The following is a 16,662-nucleotide window of genomic DNA, read 5'->3' on the forward strand; positions in this document are numbered from 1 at the left end:
AACGGGTTCGTTCTAATTGGTCGCTGACCTCCATAATTTATAAAATGAGGTTAAACTGACCAATGAGAACGATTCCATCGTAGTACGGAAGTCGCTCTGATTGGTGGCCGGCGGTCCTCCATGTTGTTTCTATTCCGTTACTTATTCGTTTTTCTGCTGACCTAACCGCTGCTTCATTCTGCTTTATTCATGATCTAACCTCTATGAATCGCAGTAGCTAACTAATTAGAATAAAGTTTGTTTTAAGTCGCTTCTTTTTTTTTTACGTTACGCCAACACTTGCCAGTTTAATTTTTGTACCTGTGAAACAAGTCGTGCGGACTAAGAATCATGCAGTATTACGAGTCGCAACGTAAGTAGTATATTATACGTTGTGTAATAAACGGTAATAAGTATATGTTTGATAGGATTTTTTTAAATATTTATTTCAATCCGTGTGAAGCAGTAGACATGTCTAAAAAATTTATTATGTTATTCTATTTAATATTTATTTTTTGTTAACAGAAAAGCGTCTGGCGGAAGCTTTTCGGACCGATTGCCAGAAGTTGATAACACGCTTTGAGTTATCTTATAACACTCACTTTCAGAATTTCTGTGAAATTTGGAAAGATATGCAATTTGGCTTGATTTTTTCGTGAGTATTTTATCTTGTCGTTGAAAAAATTATTTTATTTTTAAATGTTTATGAGTTTTGTACAGAATTTTTTCTTTTATAACTGCATTTTGTTGAAAAATTAATAATTAAAGATAAAAAAAAATTTGTAGTTGCCACCCTTTTAAATCCACTTTGAAAACATTCTGTGAAGATGCTCTTTGTATAACAAAACAATTTCTGGTGAATGCAACCAGTTTAAAAGAACGTATTGGAGCTTTGTACCTTATATATGGAATATATTATAAGATGCCAGAGAAACAACTAAAAATAAGAATGACCATGTCAGACTGGACTTGTTTGATGGAGCTACACTGTCAAATAAAAAAGGAGGAATATCTTGATGCAAACTATATTTTATCCAAGCTGATTGTTGATCATGCATTCAATCATTGTATCAGTGACAGAGAAGTACATATTATATTCTTTACTTAATTTTTTATGTTATTAAATATGTTTTAATTTTAAATTTTTACATTGAAATATATCTATAATATTATGAGCTATATTATTTTTATATTAAAAAAAATGTATTCTTAATATGAGAGATTAAATGTTTTTTTTTGTTTTGTTTTTAGTATGGTATTGAGAGACATTTCTTTCAAAAGCAAGAGCAACCTAAATTAGATGTCAATTTAATGCCAGAAATTAAAGAACTAGCAGCACCAGAGAAACTGCTATCAACTATTAGCAATTTAAGTAAGATTTATGAAGAAAAGAAGCGTAGTTTGTATAATGATGAAGGGGATACTAGTCTACAACTTTATGACGCCAGTATAGCAGACAATATCGTTGAAAATATTCGCGCAATACAGTCGGAGAGTAGAATATTCGTTAAATCTGATTTGGCAAAATCCAACTGTGCTAAATCATCGATAGCGTCAACATCGGCATTAAATGAAAATGAAAAAAGTCAAAAACGGTAAGTACAAAAGAAAAGCGATATAAAATTAGATAAACATTTATTAAAAGTTAAAGTACTGGTTATAACAAGCGATTAATTTGCAGCGTTCGAGTTCGCAAATATCGAGTTTTGTCTAAAATAGGCCAAGCATTTGACACAGGACTAGAATCCGAAGAAGAGTCGGAAACATCGTGAGAAAGAGTCATGAGAAAAAATATAAAATAACTCTTATAGTTGTATAAAAGGCTAATGAAAAAAATAATACAGAAATCGATTCAAGTATCGATTTGAAATGCAGGTAAAATAAAAGTACTTGAAAAATAATAGATTTCTTTTTAATATATGATTCTATTGGGTGAAATTTGTATCGAGGAAACAGTAAAATTTTGTTTGCAAGTATAATCTTGTAGAAAATTAATATTTATATTTTTCATGTATTTTCTGACGATTATAATGAAATATTAATTTTGCACGATATAATGCTCAATTGAATTATTTATTGAACATATTGCTGGGTTTAACCAGCATATCAAGCAAATAAAGACAATTCAATTAAATTACTAAACTCTAATAAAATGAGATTAAGAGTAAATCTCTGAACAGAAAAGTACGGGTAAAAGACTCTGTGTGATGTACGATCTAAGTTTATTCTCGTTTAAGATCTTCATAAAAGATAATCTTGTCTAACTTCCGTTGTACGTTTGAAATAAAAATAACACGACGCATCGGGTTGTGCTCTAATCTGTTTGATATTTTAAATCGATTATATTCGTCGATTTATTTTCATAAATGTACCCTAAACGAGAAAACATTTAACGGAGCTTTTATCTTAATAGACTTTCAATTGATTGTTATCGTCGAAACCAGCGCTGTGACCAGCGTTTCTCACGATAAAGCTGGTGCCGTCGTAATGCATGCGACGCTCGCCACGACGTACAAACAGATGGGAAGTTTGGCCCAAGGACGCGGTACAATGCAGGAAAGGCGTCGTCAATGAGGCCGTGCCATTACTAGGTGACGTGCGTAGTTGATATTTATTGCTATTTCGTGCAATCCTGTTGTACAATAGAAAAAAAAAAGGGAACTCGATTAAAAAATATATTAAAAATAAAAATACTTTAAGAAAATATTAAAATAACAAAAAATTGTTGGCTTTTTATGCATCTAATCACGATTTATACTTGCACATCTATTTTGTATTTAATTTTCATTTTGAGACTATTTTTTTCTTAAATTTTTTATTTAATTTTATGAGTTAGGCTTTAATTGATACCTGACGAGCCCATCAGGAGTCTGGGATATTCTAACGTTATTAATAATCCAATTTTCAACACCCTCATCAGTTTGCCAGTATTGAGCGGTATTCAGATGTGTGGCAACTTCTTGCAGACACGCCGGTCCATGGCGAGAGTTTGAATAGAAAACGCTCAACGAAAAATCCTACGTGTTATTTGTAAAGATATGCATCATATATATTTTTTCTTTAATAATTTTGCATTATTATTCAAGGCTCCGATTCTTTTTACCTGACTCATGTCTGAGAAGGAGTCCGTCGTAGTTCTTGTGCCAGCTGTATCCACCAGATAGACAAGCGCGCACTGCTCCGACGTGAAACTGACTCCTTTGTACCACATCTTCGCATATCTGGCAGAACAAGCCAAGGATTAATTAACCGAAGATTAATTAGCGGTTGCTTGACCAGCGATATAACGTGGACCAACTTGTTATTGCCATGCGTATCATGAGCGACGATCTCTACTCGGGAACCGTACTGGTATATCCTGCCGTTGGGATGTAGTAAAGCGGCAGCTGCCCCGGAACCGCTCAGCGACAGGACAATGTTATTCTACAAAGATGGGAAACGAAATTACGATCGGTTAGATTAGACCGATTTTAATAGAGTCAAGTACGTAATCGTTTTACTTAATTATAAGTATCTAAATTCATAGCTTTGTCAATTTGTTCAACACCGACTTCTCCAATTAAAATGCATTATTCTTTTTCAGTTCTAATTTTGAATGTAACTTTCGATGCTTAATTTTAAATTGTACTTTAATTTAAATATTTTATTTTATTATTGTAATAATTTATGTGAACATTTTTATAGAGCCACCTTGAAGTTGATTACTCTGACGGCGCGGTCAATGGTCATGTCCACGCGTATCCTGTTGTGTAGTCTCAATGATATGGTACCATGAGGGGTAGCGACGGCACCGCTAACGCCAACATCAGCGTCGTATTCTCGCCAGTTTTCCGCGTAGATGGAGGCTTCTTCGGCTGCATAATAAGGCCCGACGATCGACTTCCTAGCTTGTCGCCAGATCGCCGCGGATCCCGAGTATGCGGGTGCTCCGCTTAAACCGTTCCATTGGTCGGCTGGAGGTTCGAAGTACTTAGACAGCTCACTGTATCGCTGCAAAGTCGCCCGAGAGAAGCTTAATCGCCGAGGATCACGCACAAGGTCACGATAAACAAATTTTTCACATAATTATGCTTATATAATTAACATTTTATTTTAAAATTTTTTAACAAGTCTGTGAGCGAACACACTCTTAGTAACTTAGCAATTTTGTAAAGAATATTGCATTTTGTTTTTTTTTCTTTTTTTCTTTTTTTTGTTCTATTTTTTTTTATTATCGTCTTATCTTATCTGAACACGCGACTGTTGTAACAGTAGAGTTCTGATTGATGCATAAAATTCTAAGTAACATTCTATGTAACGAGTGATCGCATAAGACACATGAAACGAACCTTTTCAAATAATTACGCAACACTTCCCTTTGTTATGAACTGAACTTATCTTGTGCTTATATTAAGATAAGAAACGGAATGGAAATGAGGGATGTAATTTAAGGATAGGCTGTACTTGAAAGTTGGTATCTTCGAGTTGAGGATGATAATTGTGCGCGGTATAAAGAGATCGAGGTCGCATCGCCGTCGTCGAGTTTGTCTGGTTTTGTATTGTCGTTACGGAATAGGACGGTGTTGTCTGCATCGCCGGCAGAACGAAAGACTTATGTATTTCCTTCCGAAACTCGGTGCAAGTACCCATTTCTTTCGCCTAAAAAAATTCATAGATTAATGTGCTTTTTATTTAATTTTATTATACAGAAAGTAAGCACGTTTACTTTCAGAAACGTTTTGGAAAGATTTGGATGTTGAGAAAAGTTAAACTGTTGGAACCAAACGAAAAAGGATTGTACGATCACATTACAATGAATTGAGGATGAATATATAAATGCAAAAAAGAAGAATAACCAAACGAAAGCAAAGAAACCCACTTTGGAGTCGCCAGCAGCAGCGACGACGACGGGCGCGTTCTTCGACTTCTTGCGCCGAGACTTCCGGTGCTTGGTGACCGCCGTCTGGCCGGTTTCACTTGCGTGATCCACGATTGAAGCGATTTCGGATACCCTGGACCGACGGTTAAGCCGCGTTTCCGCGCCGTGACTATTTTTCCGCGTAAGCCGCGGACGGAAATTCGCACGGGCAGATTGAAGCCACGTTGACAAGTGAACATCTCGGTCGCCCTGGCAATTCAGCGAAAAGAACAGCCGATGATCTAAATTAAGATAAGAAATTCGGAGGCCGGTGCACGGCAAAGAAAAGATTGCATAAAAATTGCCAACTGTAATGAGTATGAAATTACGGGTTTAAAATAATTAATTTTAAAGTTAACTTTTATATTTGTGATCTGGGTTGTTAAAAGTTCACATGTTAATTATTTTTGCTACATCGCTCGTTCAACGTTTTTTTCACTCGTCATCACTTTACACGAGGCTTCGTGCGCTAAAACGCAAGATGCAATAAATAAACGTTCGTCAGTGGATAAAACAATTTTCATATTCTACATTGTCAGATCTTTCAGATGGTTATTCATAAACTTTTGCATAAAACATATTTTTTCTGATTTTTGTGATTATCGCGAGTAATTATTTTCAAATAGTTTTTTGTTCTCGAAACTCATTGAAATGCAAATTAAAGCATGCATTTTCATTAATAGATTTAATTTATGGAAAATTACAATGACAACTCGTCTTAGAGAGAAAAATAAAAAAAAAAAAAAACAGTTCAAGAATTCAAGAATTATAGACTTCAATTAATTGAACTTGTTCATTAATGAGGCTAATTATACATATAATTATGGCAGGCACGCAGAAAAAAATTAATACGATGATCAAACAGGAAGAAAAGTATAGAAGAACAGTAAAAAAGCCGTGAATTTCAAAAGAACATCGTAATAGAAAGAAAAAAAACATTATTTTATATATTGACATTGAACCTTTTTTTTCTGTTTTAACATTAATAATTACGTGTATCAAAATTATGATTAAAATTGTGTAAATTATCGTTTTGTGTAAGGAAAATTGCTATGTTTTAACCGACTAAATTGCCGAGTTATCATTCAAGGACATTACATATGCAAGGCGCATAGATAAAAATTTCCATTCTTAGCATAAAAACATTTTACTCTTTATTACTAAACCTATTCAATTATATTGTCCTACATTCTCATTGTAACCATTTGTTAAAACAACAAGGTTTAAGCGTTAAATGTTTTGTTAAAATAAAAGTTTTTTAACTAAAAATAAGTAAAATCTAAAGTAATACGATAATTTTAATTTATAATTATTAAGATCTAAAGATTTATTCAATGGCTCTATAATCCATATAACTTTGTAATAATTCCACTTTTGCAAAACGCTCTGGCATGACGCTGGTACACAATACTTGTGCTTGTGTGTTATTACATGATTTTTTTCGCTTACGCAATATGACAACAAGAAGTTATTAAAGCAATTGAAGTTTCCATTGGAATAAAAAAGAAGGAAAATAAGAAAAAAAAACGAAATATTTGCGGTTTCGTTTGATGTGCTCAATTTATTGGTTTGCTAATTTCATGATAAGACGCTTATTAATTATGTGGAAACTAAACGTGAATTACTTTTTGCGAGGAGGGGATCGCCTGACTTTATCTACGCGCACGTGTCGCGGATCCCTCTCAGTACACGTCCGCATGTGCCTGACGATCTCTCTTGCAGGTTTATTTGTGGATCGCTCAGACTCGGCCCTTCTGGTCCGCGGTTAATTCGGCATGATTCCCTCGGCGATAGTACTTCCTCTTTTCGCGGTGCTTGCGCTGACATTAGGTAAATCAATCAATTCTTTTTTATTTATAATTTAATTAAATTAATTTTTTTAACAATGGAGAATTAAAAAAAATAATTGTTCACATTTTGAAATTGTTCATATAATCTATTTTAAAGTTATATACGTATTAAAAGTATTATTTTTTTATGCTTTAGGAATACCTCTGTCCTCTGAAGTCATAGATGCAGAGGAAGACGCGGCATATTACAAAACTAAAAACTCTTTACGATTAGTCATAACGGTAAAACATTTATATATTCATACTCGCCATGTAATAAGTTCATCATTATTTGTAATTAATATAATTGCTTTATTATTTCGATCATTAAAATTATTTTATATTGGAATAAGCATTACTTTCACGTGTTACAAATTATTATTCTAATAATTTGAAGTAATATTTCACTCCTTTGATTAATTCCGATTTTAATACATTTGCTTCTCAGATTTTTTTATTTTCTATCGGTTAATCATTATTAAGTAAAATTTATGTATTTTTAGCAGGCAAAGAAAAGAGATTTAAACCAGATTCAAGCATCCCATCACGCCTCATCAATTCATCCTACCTCATAGTCATTCTCTTCAAAATCAACGAATTTCTCTTATAAAAGTTGGAGCAGATAAATTATATTTGCACTGGGATTAACGTTATCAAAGGATTACATTTCCTTGTATGTATTCTTTCTTCGCTGCAGATTTATCTCAACAAAATCCAACCCAGATTTTTTTGTAATCAGCCGATCAATCTGCTATCTACTGGATATTCCTTACCCGATTGAATTTTATTTAATATAATCATTACAATTTATTATAATCGAATCGACGCGGAATTCTTAAAAACAAAAAATAATTGAGTATTACAGGGATTAAAATAATCATTACCATTGATTTACTTAAAAAAAAAAAAAAATTAATTATTAATGTTAATATGTGAAACCTTCTGCTTTTAGGTAATAAGACATGGGGAAAGGGCACCTGTGGATACTTATCCAAATGATCCCTACATTAACAGTAGCATGGAACCTTACGGTTGGGGTCAGCTGACAAACGTAAGTATTCTACTTTTCATTTTTCAAGTAAATTTATCTTACGAATATTGCATTTACCTGTAATTTATTAAACTAGGAAGGACGAAAGAACCAGTATGATCAAGGATTATTCTTACGGAAGCGTTACGATAGCTTTCTAGGGTCAAGATACGAACCAGATATATTCCATCTGCAAACTACTGGTGTGGACCGTACGAAAATGTCGGGCTTAGTGGAAGCTGCTGCTTTGTGGAAACCCACGCAAAGGCAGTCTTTCAAATCTGATTTACCTTGGCAACCAGTCACGCTGTTTTATCAAGAACGCCAGGATGACACGGTACACCACCTCTGCAAATGTTTGGCCAAATAAATCTTTATTCTTCGTTAGAAATATTGTTATAAATGGTGCATAAATCTTCCAGCTTATGCTAGTCTGGAATGCGTGTCCAAGGTACACACAACTGCGCTCATCGGTGTACGACTTGCCGGAAGTCCGGAAGATGCACGACGATAATAAGCAATTGTTTGCAGAACTTACGAACGTTACAGGCATGCCGATCTCGACAATTGACGATGTTAGCTCGCTTTACGCCACATTAGCCGCTGAGGTAATTTATAAAATCTTTTTACGTTATTAATACGCGTAAAGATACAAGGTAGGTATCGTCGCGTTACTTAACGCGGGACACTACCGCCTCTTTCGATATCAGCTTTGTGAAACAAACTCAGTTTTCGATTAAAAAAATCCAACTCTTAATTTAATCCGAATTATCGTTACAGGACTATATGGGTTTGGACTTACCAAAATGGACAAATGACTACTATCCCGACAAATTATTAGAATTAACTCTGTTCGAGTTGCAGCTAAATACATTCAACGACCAATTTCGTAGGTTGAAGGGCGGTTCCATGTTAAAAAAAATTACCGATGAAATGCTGGCGAAAAGAGAAGGCACTCTAAATCCTAAAAAAAGAAAAATGTATATGTATATCGCTCATGATAGCACTATTGTCAGTTTGCTGGATACAATGCACATTTGGTACAATCAAATGCCTCATTATAATATCATGACAATGATAGAATTACACGAAGACAAAGGCGAATGGAATGTTCAGGCAAGTATTAACTTTTTACGATTTGATGTTGATAAAGTTCTTAACATTATTGATTAATAAAAATATTTCTAATATAGGTGTTCTTAAGAAATACGACAACTCACGATCCATATGCAATGACAATACCTGGCTGCACTACTGTATGTCCTCTTGACAAGTTTGTCGAGATCCTGAAGCCAGTAATACCAAATAATTGGGAAGAGGAATGCAAGGTCGACGGTAATTACACAACTCCACCTCCGCCACCGCCATAATTATAAAAATTAAATCACATTATTTGTAATATTATAATTCAATTATTTTTATTGTATGCACACTGTAAATATATGTAAATGTAATTATTTACATCACTGTCACATCATAGCATCCATCTATCGTGTTTTCTCTTTTAGGGATTCAATTTAATTTTTTTTTCATGCAATCGAACTCGTATATTTAGAGAATTCAGTTCTCTACTCGTAATCGCATATACAAATTGGTTTTTCTCTCGCAATATCGACTTTTTAAACTTCGTCTTGGATTCAAAAGTCGTAAAGCCATAAAAAAAAATTAAGCAAAGATTTTTTCTTCTCGACGCTTTTTCGTGACTACCGTTCCAGGTTTATGTTGAGCGTCTGGATGATTAAGTAATTCCGGAGGGCAGGTAGATATCGGACTAGCAAGAATTGTTTGCTTAAGATCATAAAACAAATGGCTGTCATCCTTTGTGCAAAAGGAAATGGCGAGACCAGCTTTGCCCGCACGACCAGTTCGACCAATTCTGTGCGTGTAATCTGAAAACAATAAATTAATTAATCGGGGCTTCTAAATAAGAAAAGTTGTTAACATTAAAAGATATTAAATCTGTGCAAGCATCTTTAAAAATAACAAGTCTTAGCGATTCTAATATGAATAACTATATGAAAAAAATACAGATCCGCGTACTTACCCTCAATAGTTTTAGCCATGTCATAATTAATGACCATTGATACATCTTTGATATCAATACCTCGTCCTGCAACGTCAGTTGCAACTAAAATGTCTTTGCTTCCACTCTTAAGAGACGCCAGAGCATACTCTCGCTGTTCCTGGCCTTTGCCACCGTGTAGAGTACAAGCATTATACTAAAAAAAATTCAAGTAAAATAGTTAAATTCTTAAAAAATTTCATTTTTAAATTTTGATTAATTTTGTAATAGAAAATTTTAAAAGTTAGAGGACATGTTATAGTTTTAAAATACAATTTGAATTTAAGTTACGTACTCCTAATTTTTCTAAGCCTCTTGCTAAGACATCTGCACCCTTCTTTTGATTGACAAAAATGATGACAGGCGGTTCGACGCCTCTGCTGAGTATCTCCATAAGTTTCTTTCGCTTATCAGCTTCACCCATTATATGGACTATTTGCTCTGTGCGTTCTGTCGGCTTACCAACGCTGCCGATATATACAACCGCCGGTCTCCTCAAGTAAGTTCTAGCAAGTCGCTCCACGGCCGGTGGCATCGTGGCAGTGAACATCACCGTCTAAAAGTGAAAAATTATCGTTAATTATCGATAAAAATTAACAATCAAATGTTGTGAACTTAAAAACTTTTTATACTTGTCTGTATTTCTTTTTGGTATTATAGTTGACTAAAAGTTTCTCCTCATTTTCTGCGTCTTCGTTATCCGGTTTCAAATTTGTTACAGGCATGTACTCCAAAATTTTCTGAACATCTAGAAAAAATTTTTTTTAATTATAAATATAAATAATTTGTTACAAATGTTTAAAATACCTGGTTCAAAGCCCATATCTATCATCCTGTCAGCCTCGTCCAATACAATATACGTGCACTGATTCAACACAAGATATCGATTTTCTAAAACATCTATTAATCGACCAGGTGTTGCAATAACGATCTAAAAAAATGTTTTTGTGTTAAATATTTAACAGTTGCAAAGTTTCTTGCCAATTTTTAATAAGAATCGATAAAAATAAATTATAAGATTACCTCACAACCCATTCGCAATCTAAAACCTTGATCTTCTCTTGATAGACCACCCACCACTACGACAGTTCGAATGCCCAATGGTTGGCCAAATTTATTGGTTTCTTCTTCTATTTGTTGTGCTAACTCACTATAACGTAAGTAATACAAATATCAATTTACAAATTATTTCATATTAAGATGTTTTCATAAAATAAATATATACCGCATAATTATTTAATAAAAACGAAAAATTAAATACCGAGTAGGTGCCAAAATAATGCTGTAGGGCCCTTGGTCTGCTTCCTCGAGCCTCTCGATTTTCGGTAAGCTAGTAATCCACAATAAAAGAGGAATTAAAAAGGCTAGAGTTTTTCCCGAGCCAGTTTCAGCAACGCCAATAATATCACGATTTTGTAGGCCGATAGGAATAGCCTGTCGTTGAATAGGCGTGAGATCTTTATATCCAACTTTATCAATAATATCTAAAATCTCTTTTGGAAAACCAGATTCCTTCCAAGAACGAATGGGGTCAGGAATACGACCGCCTTTAATTGTAATGTTATAATCTTCTCTGAAAATACGCCAATCTCGTTCGGTCATCTCATTTAAAGCCTTTTCGGACCAGTGTCGGTCATCCCACTTTTGCTTCTCTTCCTTCCGCTTCACTTTCTTTAATCTCATTCTTAAAATAAAAAATATATGATTTATAATAGCTAATGCAAACTAATTAATATAATAGTAATAAACAATTTAACTATACACGATTTAAATTTAATTTAAAATATTTCTATTAAATACAAGACTTACTTCTCTTGTTCTTTCTCAGCTTCTGTACGTCTTTTTTCTAATAATTCACCATAAAACTTGCTCTGATCCCGTTTTTGTGCTTTAATATCAATGCCCGCGAGGTTGCCCCTACCGAAAAATTGTACTTGGTGCCTCTCTTTATATATATTGTTGTAATCCACAGAAGTATCTTCTGAAGTATCCCAATCAAAGACAAACTTCCTATCGTTTAATCTCCTAACTCTCCTTTTCTTTTTTATCAAACCTAAATACCGCTCTTTGATAGCTTCTACTTCTTTCTCCTTATCCTTGTCTTTAACGTCCTCATCACGTGAACGTTGTATATCTCTCCTTCTACTAATAAATAAAATTTTTTTAAACATTTTAATAAATAATTTATTAAAAATCTACGATCTATTTAAGTTAATTAATTTTTTAAATACCTGTCTCTATCGTCCCATTCTCTCTCTTTTCCAATATTATCGCCGTGAGATAATGACTTGCGATCTTCCTCCTGTTGCTTTCTAATCGCTTCTACCTCTTGCTGGCGCTTTTCTAACGCCAAGGCTGTTCGTTCTGCTTTAGTGAGGAACTTCGGTTTAGCTCGAGCATCCTCCTCCGCTTTCTTTTTAGCCAGTAGCTCCTCTAGACTCAACGGTTCTTTTTTCAGTCCCGCTTTGGTTTTGTCCTCCGTCTCATCTTCCTCTTTTTTCAGATCGTTCTTCACGTCCTTCTTCGAGTCATCTTCGGCGAGCGACGGACTACCTTTGCGCTTCTTCTCATCCTTCGGCCTGTCTCTAACGTCTCCTCGACGTTCTCTCGAGCGGTCACGGTCTTTCTCTCGCGATCGGTCGCGCTCCCGCGATCGTTCCCTCGACCTGGAACGCTTTCTGTCCTTCTTGCGATCTTTGGATCGACTTCTGGAGCGCCGGCGGTCACGTCGCTCTCGTTCACGCTCACGGTCTCGCTCGCGATCCCGCGACCGGCTTCGCCGCGCGATTTTCTTGTCGTGCGGCATTTACTTGGAACAACCAGAGAACGAACGCATACGTTAAACCGAGATGCAGCTCACAAATAACGCTGTGGATATTTAGTTTGTTAAATTAGTAAATCATAAATCGTTAAATATAACCTCACGCTTTAAACAGAAAATTCGTGCGGGAGTTTTTTTTTTAAATAGATAAATCTGAATAATTTCTGTTAATTAAAGTAAAGTAAGTATACGTATATGTTTGAAATTTGATTAAAAGCTCTTGTATAGTAATTAAAAAAAATAACTTACAGTGAAAGATAATACGCGTTGTGACACAAACGACGCACACACACCGATCAACACCTGTGCAACATGGACGGTGCAACATTGAACAACACTGTGCTCCGAAATTCACCGTCAATGCTCCCAACATTCTATAAATTAATGTCATAAAGTTGGCGACATTGCGAATGACTGGCACATCTCATCAGGTGCATTCCGGCTGTAATTCTGACGTATCTTATCGGTCTGTCACTTTTCCATCAGCAATCTCGGTTTACAACTTTTTTACTTATTTATTTTTTTCTAAGAAAAAGTAGTAATTAATTCGAGTAATACATGCAAGTTGAAGACAATAAAAACCAACGACGTCTTTTTGTGAGAAGTGCAATAAATTAATTGTTAGTTCACGACGTTCAACGTTCTCCGATATTTCTTCACGTAATAATGTGAAAGAGTGTTATATATCGTTCCAGGCAATTTACGTTGACTGAATATCTTTTACTTTTCACCAATACGACATAGCTATGTGTACTTCTGTGAGGAATAAGGTAAACTCTGATTTTGTGTGATATAAATATAATTGCAATGGTTCCTGTGATCATTTTTTATATGTTGAAGTGTTTTACAATTCCCACTTTTTAGTAATTTGCCCAAAAGTTTTTTTTTTTATTTTTTTTTTTAACTAAGTTTATACAGATTTTATTATTATTTTATTTAATGTTAATGTTTTAATATGACTTTGAGATATTGTAATTTATGTACAGGAATCTTCTGAAAGCCAGGATACTTTACAGCTTATTAAAAAGTTATGCTGGAGACTGCTAAAATGTATAATTATACAGGTGCATTTTGTTTTTGACTGCATTGTGGATTTTGTTTTTGGCATGTACTATGACAGTAAAGCAGAAAAGGTGCCACCTGTGAAGGATGAACTGTTGTTGGAAAGTGCTATTTCTTTAGCTGAAAAAATTAGGTAGGTAACTATTTATTATTTATTTAAAATAATATGATTATTAAATATTCAGAACTCATAATTTTTAGTGGTATCTTTCCAGCTTTCAAATATAGAGCTTTGTTTAGAATAGAATTAAAATATTATATGTAAAAAAATATATTTTTACATTTTCTGTTCTAGAACAAAAAAAATTACATCAGAAGAGGTAGTAAGAGCTTACATTGAAAGGTGTAAAGAAGTAAACGGTTTGATAAATGCAGTTGTGGAATCTAGATACTCAGATGCAATTGAGGAAGCAAAAGCAGTGGATGCCTTAATAGAAAATGGTATAGATGTGGAAAAAGTAAAGATAACACAGCCATTTTTGGGAGTACCTTTTACCACAAAGGAAAGCAATCGAGTTAAAGGTATAAAATATAAATAACATAGATATTTATTGATTCATGAATAATATTTAAATAAATTTACGAGTGATACAATTAATATTATTCAATTAAATTTTCATTATCATTAATGCTTTTATTAGGTTTAATCCATTCCATGGGCTTGCTTTCTCGTCGTAATTATCGTGCAGAGGAAGATGCTACAGCGGTTCGTTATCTCAAAGAAGCTGGTGGAATTATAATTGCTACGACCAATGTACCTGAGCTCAATTTGTGGACTGAATCGCGGAATAATTTATATGGACAAACGAATAATCCTTACAATACCACTAGGACAGTTGGTGGTAGCAGCGGAGGGGAAGCAGCGTTAGTGGCGGCAAGTGGTTCTCCGCTCTCCATCGCTAGTGATATAGGAGGCTCTACAAGGATGCCTGCATTCTTTAATGGTTTATTCGGCTTTCAACCTAGTGAAGGTATTTTATTATATATTTATATTGCTTTTATAATTTTAAATGCTTTAATTAATTTATACAATACTATATCTCAGATTGTTTGCGATAATAAAAATAAAATTTTTAATTTTTGTTATATTTTTTATAATTTTTAACATATTATATTATTATGGAAAGTATTAATTGTTAATAATAATAATTATCAATTCTATTAGGTTTAACTCCATTGGCTGGAATTGGATTACGCGAAAAAGATTATCCGGATACTATGGCTGCAACTGGGCCGCTATGCAGAAAGGCCGAAGATCTGATACCCGTTTTGAAAGTTCTAATGGGCTCCAATGTTACTAAATTAAAACTGGACGAACCGGTAAATGTAAAACATCTGAAAGTGTTTTATCAAGAAAGTTCTGGTGATCTAAGAGCAAGCAAAGTTAATAGAACTATGCAAACTACATTAATAAAGGCAGTACGACATTTTAGAGAACTTACGGGTTCAGCGACTAAGGTATGAATTCCACGTTGCTTAAATTCAGAAAATAATTAAAAAAGAGTTTATCTTATATAAGAAGTATAAAATATGTTTTTAATATTGTAGATTAAAATACCAGGTTCTGAATACAGTTTCAGATTGTGGAGATATTGTATGAGTTATGAGGGTTTCAATTTCAAACTGAATATAACTAATCGAAAGGTGAAGATACATTTTATTTTAAAGCGCATAACTTGGGATAATAAAAATGTATACAAATTAAAACTGTTTAAATTCCAGATTCTACTAGATTTAATATGTTTTTATCACATTAGAGTCACATATTTTTTTTTTTATTTAAAAGTATTTATTTTGCAGTATGTCGCCAGTGCGAGTGGAGAAATCTACAATTTCCTCACTGGAAATTCGCAGTTAACGTTAGCTGCTGTCGTTAAATTAATAGAAGAGGATTTTTTTCCACGGGAGAATGCCGAATGGGCGAAGAATACTCTTGAAAATGCAAAAAAATTCTTGGCGGTAATTATCATAAAAGAAAAATTAAATATATATATATAAAATATTAAAAAAAAAATATGTTTATCGTGAAAATTATTTTGCAGGAGAAATTGGGCGACAACGGGGTATTATTTTATCCTTCTGCACCATTTCCTCCTATCTATCATTATTCCGCATTTTTGAGACCTTTTAACTTTGGCTATTGGTGTCTGTTCAATGCTTTACGGTTTCCAACTTGTCAAGTACCATTAGGTTTGGATAAACAAGGCTTACCAGTTGGCATTCAGGTAAGATTTTGTCTTATTGTAAAGGTTTTAAAAACTCCTTTTAAATCCATATTTTACGTCGAATATTTATATAATTTTCCCAATTGTATATCTTGCCAATTATTTAATTATAATTATATTATAAAGCATTGCAAATGCTTAAAACTAACATTTTTTTTTATTGAAGGTGGTAGCAGCTCCATACAACGATCATCTATGCATTGCAGTAGCTAAAGAACTTGAAGCAGCATTTGGTGGTTGGGTTCCACCATCATAGATCACATATAAGGTTTCGTTTCATTAAAGAGAATGAGGTACGGTTGTATGTACTCGATTATTATTAATAGGTGTATACAGAATATTTGTAAGATAATCATATTAAGGGGATATTAATATATAAAAAACATATTAAGATATATTTTTGAAATTATAACGTCAGATAAAAGGTTAAAGTTTTATAATATTATTTTAATTTAAAATTTATAAATTTAAACTTATAATAATATTATAATGCATATATATATATATATATATATACACACGCAAGTAACATCAAATTATTTATATACTGGCAAACAATAAACGTGTGTTAAATTATTTGTAAAACTAAGTAATAAATTAAATTTTTTCGGTTTTTCGATTTTTTAAATATAATATAAAAGAATTAATTCTTAAAAAGACAAGGTTTTAGAATGTTTGGGAAGAAATAAAATAATTTTTATTACAAAAAACTGTATTAAATTCATTTAAGATGTGCAGAAAGATTTTTTTTCAGCTA

General features: G+C 33.4%; 5 protein-coding genes across 12 annotated transcripts; 3 read left to right on the top strand and 2 right to left on the bottom strand.

Annotated features, from left to right (window-relative positions):
• Positions 1–149: 149 nt before the first annotated feature.
• Positions 150–2,748, top strand: Pbp45 (proximal sequence element A Pbp45). Its single transcript, XM_070674980.1, has 6 exons — positions 150–352; positions 505–634; positions 766–1,063; positions 1,231–1,574; positions 1,661–1,854; positions 2,393–2,748. Exons 1-5 carry the CDS (start codon positions 331–333, stop codon positions 1,749–1,751), a joined length of 885 nt encoding a protein of 294 aa, XP_070531081.1. The 5' UTR covers positions 150–330; the 3' UTR covers positions 1,752–1,854; positions 2,393–2,748.
• Fest (wurstfest) lies at positions 1,849–5,769 on the bottom strand. Its single transcript, XM_070674989.1, has 7 exons — positions 4,838–5,769; positions 4,423–4,617; positions 3,670–3,969; positions 3,278–3,402; positions 3,083–3,200; positions 2,830–2,996; positions 1,849–2,611 (listed from the first exon to the last, which is right to left on the bottom strand). The coding sequence occupies exons 2-7, from the start codon at positions 4,606–4,608 to the stop codon at positions 2,386–2,388; spliced, it is 1,122 nt and encodes a 373-aa protein (XP_070531090.1). The 5' UTR covers positions 4,609–4,617; positions 4,838–5,769; the 3' UTR covers positions 1,849–2,385.
• LOC139113661 (prostatic acid phosphatase) lies at positions 3,878–9,214 on the top strand. Of its 6 annotated transcripts, none has more exons than XM_070674963.1 (8): positions 3,878–4,017; positions 6,599–6,706; positions 6,863–6,948; positions 7,658–7,756; positions 7,833–8,072; positions 8,158–8,343; positions 8,516–8,851; positions 8,929–9,214. In XM_070674963.1, exons 2-8 carry the CDS (start codon positions 6,652–6,654, stop codon positions 9,103–9,105), a joined length of 1,179 nt encoding a protein of 392 aa, XP_070531064.1. In that variant the 5' UTR covers positions 3,878–4,017; positions 6,599–6,651; the 3' UTR covers positions 9,106–9,214. The 6 variants fall into 6 exon arrangements, with proteins under 6 accessions (XP_070531064.1, XP_070531070.1, XP_070531067.1 ...); XM_070674966.1 differs by lacking the exon at positions 6,599–6,706 and adding an exon at positions 7,209–7,378 and having other exon boundaries at positions 3,910–4,017; XM_070674967.1 differs by lacking the exon at positions 6,599–6,706 and adding an exon at positions 7,212–7,378 and having other exon boundaries at positions 3,910–4,017.
• LOC139113655 (probable ATP-dependent RNA helicase DDX23) lies at positions 9,125–13,002 on the bottom strand. Of its 3 annotated transcripts, none has more exons than XM_070674953.1 (10): positions 12,868–13,002; positions 12,029–12,606; positions 11,607–11,939; positions 11,059–11,481; positions 10,821–10,947; positions 10,605–10,728; positions 10,430–10,545; positions 10,093–10,353; positions 9,780–9,954; positions 9,125–9,624 (listed from the first exon to the last, which is right to left on the bottom strand). In XM_070674953.1, the coding sequence occupies exons 2-10, from the start codon at positions 12,601–12,603 to the stop codon at positions 9,401–9,403; spliced, it is 2,358 nt and encodes a 785-aa protein (XP_070531054.1). In that variant the 5' UTR covers positions 12,604–12,606; positions 12,868–13,002; the 3' UTR covers positions 9,125–9,400. The 3 variants fall into 3 exon arrangements, with proteins under 3 accessions (XP_070531054.1, XP_070531052.1, XP_070531053.1); XM_070674951.1 differs by having other exon boundaries at positions 11,607–11,942; XM_070674952.1 differs by having other exon boundaries at positions 11,607–11,942; positions 12,029–12,665; positions 12,868–12,959.
• A 47-nt stretch (positions 13,003–13,049) lies between these two features.
• On the top strand, positions 13,050–16,615 carry LOC139113659 (fatty-acid amide hydrolase 2). The gene is made up of 9 exons (XM_070674959.1): positions 13,050–13,388; positions 13,605–13,813; positions 13,976–14,202; positions 14,322–14,651; positions 14,846–15,138; positions 15,229–15,324; positions 15,481–15,639; positions 15,723–15,905; positions 16,072–16,615. The coding sequence occupies exons 1-9, from the start codon at positions 13,365–13,367 to the stop codon at positions 16,159–16,161; spliced, it is 1,611 nt and encodes a 536-aa protein (XP_070531060.1). The 5' UTR covers positions 13,050–13,364; the 3' UTR covers positions 16,162–16,615.
• Positions 16,616–16,662: the final 47 nt, after the last annotated feature.

This window comes from Cardiocondyla obscurior, linkage group LG03 (assembly GCF_019399895.1).
Source record: "Cardiocondyla obscurior isolate alpha-2009 linkage group LG03, Cobs3.1, whole genome shotgun sequence".
In the NCBI taxonomy this organism is placed as follows: domain Eukaryota; kingdom Metazoa; phylum Arthropoda; class Insecta; order Hymenoptera; family Formicidae; genus Cardiocondyla; species Cardiocondyla obscurior.

Excerpts from the sequence above, each read along its gene's own strand:
- Pbp45 (XM_070674980.1), top strand. The coding sequence starts at position 331 with ATGCAGTATTACGAGTCGCAAC. Across the intron at positions 1,064-1,230 it reads ATTGTATCAGTGACAGAGAA|TATGGTATTGAGAGACATTT; the intron begins GTACATATTATA and ends TTTTGTTTTTAG. Across the intron at positions 1,575-1,660 it reads AATGAAAAAAGTCAAAAACG|CGTTCGAGTTCGCAAATATC; the intron begins GTAAGTACAAAA and ends ATTAATTTGCAG.
- Fest (XM_070674989.1), bottom strand. The coding sequence starts at position 4,608 with ATGGGTACTTGCACCGAGTTTCGGAAGGAAATACATAAGTCTTTCGTT. Across the intron at positions 3,970-4,422 it reads TCGAAGATACCAACTTTCAA|CGATACAGTGAGCTGTCTAA; the intron begins GTACAGCCTATC and ends GCGACTTTGCAG. Across the intron at positions 2,997-3,082 it reads CCTTCTCAGACATGAGTCAG|GATTTTTCGTTGAGCGTTTT; the intron begins GTAAAAAGAATC and ends AATAACACGTAG.
- LOC139113661 (XM_070674963.1), top strand. The coding sequence starts at position 6,652 with ATGATTCCCTCGGCGATAGTACTTCCTCTTTTCGCGGTGCTTGCGCTG. Across the intron at positions 6,707-6,862 it reads GGTGCTTGCGCTGACATTAG|GAATACCTCTGTCCTCTGAA; the intron begins GTAAATCAATCA and ends TTTATGCTTTAG. Across the intron at positions 8,344-8,515 it reads ACGCCACATTAGCCGCTGAG|GACTATATGGGTTTGGACTT; the intron begins GTAATTTATAAA and ends TTATCGTTACAG.
- LOC139113655 (XM_070674951.1), bottom strand. The coding sequence starts at position 12,603 with ATGCCGCACGACAAGAAAATCGCGCGGCGAAGCCGGTCGCGGGATCGC. Across the intron at positions 11,482-11,606 it reads GCTGAGAAAGAACAAGAGAA|AATGAGATTAAAGAAAGTGA; the intron begins GTAAGTCTTGTA and ends TTTTATTTTAAG. Across the intron at positions 10,354-10,429 it reads CCAAAAAGAAATACAGACAA|ACGGTGATGTTCACTGCCAC; the intron begins GTATAAAAAGTT and ends TTTCACTTTTAG.
- LOC139113659 (XM_070674959.1), top strand. The coding sequence starts at position 13,365 with ATGTGTACTTCTGTGAGGAATAAG. Across the intron at positions 13,814-13,975 it reads TCTTTAGCTGAAAAAATTAG|AACAAAAAAAATTACATCAG; the intron begins GTAGGTAACTAT and ends TTTCTGTTCTAG. Across the intron at positions 15,640-15,722 it reads ATGCAAAAAAATTCTTGGCG|GAGAAATTGGGCGACAACGG; the intron begins GTAATTATCATA and ends ATTATTTTGCAG.